This window comes from Rhincodon typus, chromosome 16 (assembly GCF_021869965.1).
Source record: "Rhincodon typus isolate 14 chromosome 16, sRhiTyp1.1, whole genome shotgun sequence".
Classification (NCBI taxonomy): Eukaryota; Metazoa; Chordata; class Chondrichthyes; order Orectolobiformes; family Rhincodontidae; genus Rhincodon; species Rhincodon typus.
In genome coordinates, this window is record NC_063347.1 from 2071238 (window position 1) to 2082340 (window position 11103).

Sequence of the window (11103 nt, forward strand, 5' to 3'; positions counted from 1 at the left end):
GTCCCTGTCCTGGAAGTGTTTGATGGGGGACAGTGTAGAGAGAGCTTTACTCTGTATCTAACCCTGTGCTGTCCCTGTCCTGGAAGTGTTTGATGGGGGACAGTGTAGAGGCAGCTTTACTCTGTATCTAACCCTATGCTGTCCCTTTCTTGGGAGTGTTTGATGGGGACAGTGTAGAGGCAGCTTTACTCTGTATCTAACCCTATGCTGTCCCTTTCTTGGGAGTGTTTGATGGAGACAGTGTAGAGGCAGCTTTACTCTGTATCTAACCCCGTGCTGTCCCTTTCCTGGGGGTGCTTGATGGGGACAGTGTAGAGGGAGTTTTATTCTGTATCTAACCCTGTGCTGTCCCTGTCCAGAGAGTGTTTGATGGAGGATGGTGTAGAGGCAGCTTTACTCTGTATCTAACCCCATACTGTCCCTGTCCTGGGAGTGTTTGATGGGGGATGGCATAGAGGAAGCTTTACTCTGTATCTAACCCCGTGCTGTCCCTGTGTTGGGAGTGTTTGATGTGACTTTGAAGAATAAATGTGCACCTGACAATGATGCTGATAACTCAGAATGAATTTAAAACACCTAAGTTCTTTGAAATTTGGCGTCACATAGTTCCTTCTGCCTGATTGATCCCATTTGCTGTGCTTCCCTTTTCATCCTCACTGATCCCCAGTGGCCTTGACCCTTAAACTTTATTCTTTGGAAATTCAAAAGGGAAAGAAGACAGCTCAGTGTGTCTGAGGTGCTGATTGTGGTAAGCTGCCTTTCAGCTGTGGTTAAACCAGACCAATGTCTGTCACTTTCTCGTTCTCTGATGTTAACATCTGGAGCTGCTGCTCTGGGATTTCAACTGAATCCAGCCAAAGCTATTTCTGGCCCTCTAATGCACGAGGGTTTAATGAGCTTTCATTCAGCAGTGACAAATTTTGTCTCGTTGTGAGCATGCTATCGAGGAGAGTGTAGATTAACAAGTCCGTTTGAAATTTAACTTTTCAACCTTAGTTGACAGGAAATGAGTGAGAGGAATGCAGACCGAGAGCAAAGCCTGCATGTGATTAGAAGCAATTGGCATTCAAATGTAATCTTTCAGCACTTAAATTCAACCTCCTGACATTTGAATGGTTTTACAAGCATGAGACCTATGGAAATGTATTAATTTCTGCTGATAAAACCTGCTGAACATTTTCCGACAATTACAGAATCTGTCATAAATCTTGCAAGGAGGTTGCATGTTCCCCAACTTTATTGGGGTTTCTTCTGGGTTTTTACTTTCTCCTGCCATGGGTTCCGTTTCAGAATATAAAGAATAACACTGTACAGCAGGTCAAGGATGTATCCTCAGTCCCGTACTTAGCTCCCTGTACACCCACGACTGCGTTGCCAAATTCCAAACAAACGCCATATACAAGTTCGCTAACAACACCACCATAGTGGGACAGATATCTAACAACGACACGGCAAAAGGGAGATGGAGGGCTTGGTGATGTTGTGCAATGAAAACAACCTCTCTCTCAACGTCGGCAAAACTAAAGAACTGATCATTGACTTCAGAAAGAGAGGAGGAGAACACACCCCCATCTACAGCAACGGAACTGAGGTTGACAGGGTGAAGAGCATCAAGTTCCTCGGAGTGACGATAACCTACGATCTGTCCTGGACTTCCCACACAAATGCGACAGTTAAGAAGGCACAACAACGTCTCTTCTTCCTCTGGCGGCTCAGGAAATTTGCCATGTCCATAAGGTCCCTCACCAACTTCTATAGATGTACCACTGAAAACATACTGTCCGGGTGCATAACGGCCTGGTACGGCAACTGCTTTGCCCAGGACTGTGAGAAACTACAGAAGGTGGTGTGCACAGCCCAGACCATCACGGAAGCCAACCTTCCATCCATGGACTCCATTTATACGGCTCGCTGCCATGGAAAGGCAGCCAACATCATCAAAGACCCGTCCCACTCCGGTAACAATCTCCTACAGCCTCTTCCATCAGGCAGAAGGTTCAGAAACCTGAAGACACGCACCAGCAGGTTCAGGAACAGCTTCTTCCCGCCTGTTATCAGATTGATAAATGGACTCTCTAGCCTCAAATAATGCTGATCTTGTTAATGTTGATCTCGCCCAGCGCACACCCTGTGCAATGTAACCTGTTTGCATCTGTCTAAGTCTTTTAGATCTGCACATCCTTGCTTACTGTGATCTGCCTGTACTGCTCGTAAACAAAGCTTTTCACCGTATTTTGGTACACGTGAAAATAAACAAATCAATCAATCAATCAATCAATCAGCCCATTGTCAGTGAACTGTCTCTTTGAAACTAGTGATCTCATAGTTTAATGTGTTTCCCTCATCAAGCAGTCAATAGTCAGGAAACACCCATGTTTATTCTACCATCTGAAGTCTTATGTTTCATAAGATCAATGGAAAAGTCTCAAAAATGCAAAAAAGATGGAATTCTGTTCAGAATGGAGATGGAACCAGATGCCATTGTTGAACAATTTTAACTCCCTCAGTGACTTCCTTGGACTGCTCTCACTGGGCCTGGCATGCGTGCCAACTGTATTTAGACATATTCCTGTGGATTTCATCAGATGACCTCCCAAACAGATGGCTGTCCCCCATGATGCCACCACTAGTTGCCCAACAAGGCATGGTCTGCCCTCAACCAATTGGAAAACAGACAACTCACTGACCAGTTGGATGGTTTTTCACTCCCAGTCAATGTTTGCTTCCCCCATCCCCATTGTTTAATATTGAAGAAATAAGTAGAACACAATTATTTTAACATTCAATGGCATTACCACCACTGAATCCCCACTATCAACAGAAACACCACTGGACTCACCATATAAATATAGTGGCTACAAGAGCTGCTCAGAGGCTGGGAATCCTGCAGCGAATAACTCCCCTCCCGACTCCCCAAAGCCTGTCCACTATCTGCAAGGTCGAAGTCACAAGTGTGATGGAATACTCCCCACTTGCCTGGATGGGTGCAGTCCCAACAACACTCAGGAAGCTTGACACTAGATAGCCCCTTCCAAACCCACAACTATTTCCACCTGCAAGGACAAGGGCAGCAGATACATGGGAACACCACCCCCTGCAATTTTCCCTCCAAGCCACTCACCATCCTGACTTGAAAATATATCGTTGTTACTTCACTGTTTTTGGGCAAAATCCTGGAATTGCCTCCCTAAGGGCATTGTGGGTCTACCTACAGCACGTGGACTGCAGCGGTTTGAGAAGGCAGCTCACCCCCACCTTCTCAAGGGGCAACTAGGGACAGGCAATAACCGAGCTGGTGATGCCCACATCCCATGAGCCAATGAATAAGAAAATACCCCCTGGAGAGGTAGGCCACACAAGTGCCTGTGGTGCATGTGCTCACCAGATCGTAACCACATGCAGGTCACCTTGTGGTCAGATGCTTTCTTGGGTCCAGCTCCAGCAGAGTCAGTGGGGGTAAGTAACTGATGTGACCAATCCGAGAAAGCCACAGGAGAGGAAAGGCCACATCCTCAGCTTTGTCTAGTTACTGCCAAAAACACCAGGTTGAGGGACTTTGGAGCAGATCAATGAGGGAACTCTGGGCACAATCGTCCTGTCCTGCTACTCCCATTTATACAGAACCTTTCATGACCTCAGGTTCCCTTTGTCGCCCATGAAATTCCTTTGAATTGTAGTCACTGCGGCAGTTTAGGGAACATGGCAGCCTACTTTATACAGCAAGCTCCAACAAACAGTGACAACGACAATATAATCTGTTCTTGTTGTTTTGACAGAGGAATCCATTTTGGTCATGACATGCTCTTTGTCCTAGTAATGCCGTGGGATCTTTCCCATCCACCTGAGAGGGCAGACAGCTTCTCAGCTTAATGTCTCATCTGAAAGACAGCACTGTCAACAGTGCAGCACTCCCCAGTACTTCACTGTAGGCTGGTTTTAATTTGGGGAATTCAACTCACAACCTTGTAACTCAAAAGTGAGTGAATTTCCCACTGGACCACAGCTGACAGTCAATGCATACGCAGTACAATCCCACAAACTAGCAATGTTGAAATAATATAAGTAAGATGCAGGGGGGTGGAAAGGTAAGTGGTTGATGAGTGTAGATGATTAACGGGACTTAGGTATCCCTGTTGATAAGTGACTCAAGGGTAATATGCAGGTACAACAAGCTATTCGGAAGCTGTTAACTAATGAAATGTTAGTCTTTATTATAAGAGAGCTTGAGTACAGGAGTAGTGAAGTCTTGCTTCATTTGTTTAGGAGATTATTTAGACTGAACCTGGAGCACTGTGTACAGGTTTGGTCTCCTTATCACAGAAAGTGTTACAGTGCAGAAGAAGACCATTCAGCTCATCATGTCTGCACAATCTCTTTTACCCAGTGCCGGTCTCCTGTACTTTCCCCATTCCCTTGACCATTAGTTTTACCCAAATAATCACACAAAGCTTTCTTGAATGCCTCAAGTGACCAAGAATGATATTACTGCCATAGAGGGAATGCAATGAAGGTTCCTCAGACTTGATCCCAGGATAATGGGACTGTCCTATGAAGAGAAATTGGGCAAAAACTGGATCTGGATTCTCTAGAGTTTCAAAGAATGAGGCATGATCTCATTGAAAACTACAAAATATTGAAAGGGATAGAGAGGAGAGATGCAGGTCAGATGCTCCCCCTGGTGTGGGGGTTCTAGAATCAGGGGCACATTATGAAAATAAGGGGGATGCCACTTAGATCCGAGATGCGGAGAAATTGGTTTTGGACGGAAGGTTGTAAATTTTTGGAATTCTCAGGGAGCTGTGGAGTCTCCATCTTTTAGTCTGTTTAAGGTAGAGATTGATAGATTTCTGATTTCCAGTGGGGTACAGGGTAATGGGGATGGAGTGGGTAAAAGGTATTGAAGCGTTCGATCAGCCATGATTGTAATGACTGATGGGCAGGCTGGATGGGCTGAATGGCCTGCTCCTGTTCCTATGACATGGATACGGTGAGGAAGCTGGGACACACAGCTCTTTCCACTGGGCTGCCCCTCGAAGTAGCAGTCAGGGAGGCTTGGTGGAGTCAAAATCCAAGGCGGCCATCTGGATGTAAAGTCGTGGATGACTTCGGTTTTTGCCGAAATTAATCTGCAAGAAAATTCCAAGTTATGGAGACACCGATGATGAACTGATACTTCAAGAGCGCAGGGAGGGAGAAGACACTAAAAGAAACAAAAAAAAAACATTGCAAACAAGGAGCTGGGAATGCATTAGCTTTTCTTTACCTGTTTCATGTGCAATCTCCTCCAGTACCGCAGTAGCAATAGCATCGGTCTCCATTAGGTCCGTGGGGTCAGCTGAAGTACAAACCCAACGAAATGGCCCAAACCCCAGAGAGAAAATATCGCTGTAGGCCAGAAAGAGAACATTCATCACACTGTGTACCTCTTTAGTGGTCACGGAGACTTCTCAACATCAACTGAAGGACGTGCGAGATTCCAATGGGAATATTAGAACAGGAGGAAACCATTCAGCCCCTCAAGCCTATAACTTCATTCAGTTTGGGATGGGCAATAAATGCTGACCTTGTTAGTGATGCTGACATTTTGTGACTGAATAAAACAGATTAGATCAAGGTTGATCTATCACTCAACTTCATTTCTCCATCTTTGCTCCAGATCACTTGATGTCCTCACCAACAAAACTTGATCAATCTTGGTCTTGTAGACTCTATTCACCCCTGACATCCACTGCTTTCCTTTTGGGGTGAATTTCCACTGCTCTTTGGTGTGAGGAAGTGCTTCCTGACAACAGGGACAGTACAGTGGCTCAGTGGTTAGCACTGCTGCCTCACAGCACCAGGGACCTCAGTTCAATCCCAGCCTTGAGTGACTGTCTGTGGAGTTTGTACATTCTCCCTGTGTCTGCATGGGTTTCCTCTGGGTTCCTCCCATAGTCCAAAGATTAGGTTAGGTGGATTGGGCATGGTAAATGTGGGGATGGGTTGTGTTTTGGTAGATTGTTGTTTGGAGGGTCAGTGCAGACTCTTTGGGCCAAATTGCCTCTTTCTGCACCATAATGATTCTCTATGAATGGCCTGGCTTGAACTTTTAAGCTTATGCTCCCCTTGTTCTGAATGTCTCCCGTCACACCAAAGGAAATAAATTCATCCTAATTTAATCCTTTTATCCTTGGTATATCTTGGTGCCTCTCTGATGTATGGACTTCAGTGGTTCAAGTAGGCAGCTCACCACACTCTCTCTCAGAGATGCCCATATCCCACAAACAAATAAAAGATTGCGTATGACACAGCAATAACAACACATAGACAATGTAGATTTAATTGCATTCTGCGCCCTGGGCCTAACTAACATCTGGACAGTTTGTGAGGTGACACCACTTATACATTGTGGCCCCACTTGACAAATTGGTTCGCCTCTGTGGTCATGTCAGGACAGAACGAAGAGTCAAAAAAAGAAGTCGCAAAAAGGGAGGTGGCAGTGTTTGTGCCTCTGGGTTCAAATCACATTCCACACAATCCATAAGGCAAGAAGATACAGGAGCAGAATTAGGCCATTTGGTTCACCAAGTCTGCCCCACCATTTGATCATGGCTGATATATTTCTCAACTCCATTCTCCTGTCTTCTCCCTGAAATCCTTGATCCCCTTACCTATCAAGACCCTATCAATCTCTGTCTCAAATATATTCCCAGCCTTCCACAGCAATGAGTCCCACAGATTCACCAGCCTCTGGCTGAAAAAATTCCTCCTCATCTCAGTTCTTAAGAGTTGTACCTTCACTCTGAGACTGTGCCCTCGTCTCTCCTGCTCATGGAAGCATCTCCATGTCCACTCTATTCCAGGCCTCTTGGTGCTCTGTAAGTTTCAATCAGATCTCCCCTCATCCATCTAAACTCCATCAACTACAGACCAAGACTCCTCAACTGTTCCTCATATGACAAGCGCTTCATCAAAGGATCATTCTGTAAATCTCCACTGGATCCCCTCCAATGCCAGTGCATGCTTCCTTGGATATGACCCCCAAAGCTGCTCCAAATGTGGTCTGACCAGAGCCTAATACAGCCTCAGCAGTACATCTCTGCTCTTGCATTCTAGCCTTCTCAAATTGAATGCTGCTAACATCGCACTTGCCTTCTTAACTGTGAACTGAATGTGGATGTTAACCTTGAGAGAATCCTGAACTGGGACTCCGAAGTTCCTTTGTGCTTCGGATTTCCAAAGCTTTTCCTTATTCAGAAAATAGTCAGTGCCTCTACTCTTCCTACCAAAGTGTATAACCTCACACTTTCCCACAATGTATCCAATCTGCCACTTCTTTGTCCACTCCCCTAGCCTAACCAAGTCCTTCTGCAGCCTCCCCACTTCCTCAACATTACCCGCCCCTCCTCTTGTGTTCGTGTTGTCTGCAAACTGAGCAACAATGATCTCAGTTCCTTTGTTCAGACCATTAATGTATAATGTGAATAAGCTGTGTTCTAACCCCTGCAGAACTCCACTAGTCACCGGCTCCCACTGAGCAGAGATGGAAGGTTGGCTCCAACTCTCCATACATAGGTTTGGGAGATTGTGGAATCGTCCCTCTATATGGGCATTAATCTTTCCCTACTGGCTGGCATTCATATTGTCCCAGCCATACAGGGAGTGTTCTGGTGATGGTTTGTCAGACTGTGAACATTAGTCCACACTGATCGTTGTAGACAGAGTGTGTGGATCCCAAAGTTATAACCTGACAGGCAACTCATCAATCACATGCCCCCCTGTCACTTGCAATCCATTCTCCATGAGAAAACAAACACACAAAAATAAGAATCATTTGTCACAAGCTTTTTTTGAATGATACAACATAGAAAGGGCCATTCTGTCCATCAAGAATGCTTTGGCTCTTGGAAAGAGCTGTCAAATGTGTCGCTCTCCTTCTGTCTTTTCTCCATGACAGGGATTCTTTCTTTGTCAAGTATTTGTCCAATTCCATTTTGAAAACAAAAACAGAAATTGCTGCAGAAACTCAGCAGGTCTGGCAGCATCTGTGGAGAGAAAGCAGAGTTGATTGTTCTGGAAAAAAATGCCACTGGACTCAAAACATTAATTCCGTTTCTCTCTCCACAGGTGCTGCCAGACCTGCTGAGTTTCTGCAGCAATTTCTGCTTTTGTTTCAGATTTCCAGCATCTGCAGTTCGTTGTTATACTCCGTTGCAGCGTCTCTCAGGAAGTGCTTTCTGGATCACAGCAATGCGCTGTGTCAAAGATCCCCTCATGCTGCCTTTTGTATTTCAACCTTTAACTGTGTCCCTCTGGTGGCTGACCCACCTCCCACTGCATCAGCTTCTCATCAAACAAAATTAAAGAAGCAACAGATGGATTCTCAGACTGACTGGGAAAATGTCAGTGTGTTTCGAAGAGCGTGTGTACGTTTTGACATTGTTAAAAAGTGCTCATCTTGGGCAGAAGCCATTTGATTGAGGATCAAAACAAGCCAATCTTTTCTGATGCTGAATACACACTGGTGTTCATTTTAATAGGATCCAGAATGATCTGAGTGGAATTCAAGAAATCCAAGAATGAGACAAAACAACTTGATCCATCAAAATTCAATTTTCTCAATCTGAACTCTCCCAGGCTGCTGTCTGGCAACATTGTGAAGCAGCAGCCACTGCTGGGTCTAAATGTTGGAACGTAACTCCCAGATAAACACCAGCCTCACCGCGGGGAGGTGCTGGGGGTTGGCGAGGACGGGGATAAGGTGGGTAAGGGGCTGGGTGTCACGGTGGGAAGGTGAGGAGAGTGGGAGCACCAGGGTGGGGTTGGGGAAGGGCCAAACCTCAGAAAGGTGGGGTCTGACCACAAAAAGAGTGAAAGGGTGGTACCCACTTGCCCACTCGAGGCACATGCTCTTCTGGGCTTTCGTCTTGTACTATGACTGGACAGGCCTGTAGCTTTAAGATAGTCACATGACATCAGGCCATGTGATGATGCAATATAAAGGTAGACTCCCCTCCTCCCTCCAGTGCTCTGCTGTCTTATCTCTCCTCTTCCACTGCTTGAACAAAGCAACAGTGTAAACACAACTCACAATGAGCTCCAGTTGCTTCTTTTCACAAAGTGCAGACATTCCTTCTACAGTATTGGCCTAGCCAGTGATGCCCTCATCCCATGAATAAATCTAAAAAAACCAAAGTGTTATCTGAATGTATGGGAACAATGCATCCACATATAGCCTTGTAATGTATTGTCCATGTCATCAGAAAACGGTTCCCACTCTTTAAAGGCATGTTGTATCACGGCATAGATTCCAGAGCAGACAGGCAGTGTTGCTTTAAGACATTTGAGACGTTTCATGACATCACAACATGGTACAAAGGTATGGCACAGTGGCTCAGTGGTTAGCATGCTGCCTCACAGCACCAGGGGCCTGGGTTCAATTCCACCCTCGGGTGACTGTCTGTGTGGAGTTTGCATGTTCTCCTCATGCCTGCGTGGGTTTCCTCTGGGTGCTCCAGTTTCCTCCCACAGTCCAAAGACGTGCAGACTAGGTGGATTGGCCATGCTAAATTGGCCCATAGTGTCAAGGTATGCGTACATTAGATGAGTTAGCCACAGGAAATACAGGGTAGGGGAGTGGGTCGGTGTGTGATGATCTTTTGAGGGTCGTGCGGACTTGTTGGGCCGAATGGTCTGTTTCCACACTGTAGAGATTCTATGGAATCCGGATACCCCTTACCTTCAGTCAAACTCAGTGTATAATGGAGTCGGTGTAGTGCCTCTTGTCAGTCAGCAATGTGTGTGTAATATACTTGTAATAACATCAGTGAACACAAAACCCCAGCCACATATGTAGGTCTGTGATATTGCATTGGTGTTGTAAATAAATCTCAAGACATCTGTCTCATTAAGGACTCAATTCTCTGTGGGATGTGGGATGTGGGCTAACACGTAGAAAACTAGGAACTGTACAGGCCCCTATTGCTGATCTTCTCCAGCCAGCTTTTAATGGAGGCCAGGCTGAAGAGGTCTCTGAGCGGTCATTAGTTGATCATTTAAGAGTCTCAGTGAGACCAGGAGGGCTGCCCCAGACATTGCCCATCGACACCAAATTGAGGGAGATTGGGGGTGGCGCGAAGGTCATGGGAAGACAACTTGAGGAATTTTGTGAGCTCCTGTACAAGTACCCACCACCGAGGAAGGTATAACCTGCTGCACCTGAAAGGGTCTCACAACAGTCACTAAGACCTTATCAAAGTCATCAATCGTGGTTCAGGAAAATGGACCACAACCACTTTCCGAGGCAAGAAGGAACAGACAAGAAAAACTACCTGCCAGTGATGCCCATATCCTGAGGACGAATGATTAAATATCAGAAAAGCATACCCTGGCAGTGGGACTGAGAGTTGACCTCAGGTTGTTTGTAAGGTCAGCCCTGGCCCAGTGTGTGGTACTCCAGTGCCTGAGCTGGAAGATTATGGATTCACTCCAAGGACACAAGCACAGAACAACTTTTGTCATTTAAACAGGTTATGAGTCAGATGTTCGACGGTGGGATCTTGCTGTAGGCTGCAGAATTTCCTGAATTGCTAACATTTCAAAAAGCACATCAGTGACTACAAAGAGTTGGAAATGTGTGGAGGCATGGAAGCCAACAGAAATGTTCTATGACAGGATCTCAACTCACCCCATTATATGCTGGACATATGACGGGAACTTGAATTCCAGTTTTCCACCTCCAGCTTTCTCCACATCAGCACCTGTAAGAGTTTTAAGTGAAAGGAACACTTCTGAGTTCTATGTTCAAAGATCACCTGAAAGAGTGATTTTATGACTAGGATATCAAAAATAGGCTAATTCAGGTACTCAGCACAGGGATAGCATAGGGTTAGATACAGAGTAAAGCTCCCTCTACACTGTCCATATCAACTCTCCCAGGACAGGGATAGCACGAGGTTACTTACAGAGTAAAGCTTCCTCTACATTGTCCCCCATCAAACACTCCCAGGATAGGGACAGCACAGGGTTAGTTACAAAGTAAAAGTCCCTCTACACTGAGCCCCATCAAACACTCCCGGGACAGGGACGGCACAGGGTTAGATACAGAGTAAAGCTGACTCTACA

The 11103-nt window shown here is 45.7% G+C and overlaps 1 protein-coding gene across 1 annotated transcript in view; it reads right to left on the reverse strand.

The window, feature by feature from the left end:
- uroc1 (urocanate hydratase 1) overlaps positions 1-11103 on the reverse strand; it is a 69212-nt gene that overhangs the window by 11645 nt on the left and 46464 nt on the right. Inside the window, exons 10-11 of the mRNA XM_048606661.1 lie at positions 10667-10739; positions 5264-5385 (exon numbers count right to left, since the gene is read on the reverse strand). Of these exons, the coding sequence (XP_048462618.1) occupies positions 5264-5385; positions 10667-10739 (195 nt within the window). The remainder of the gene's footprint in view (positions 1-5263; positions 5386-10666; positions 10740-11103) is intronic.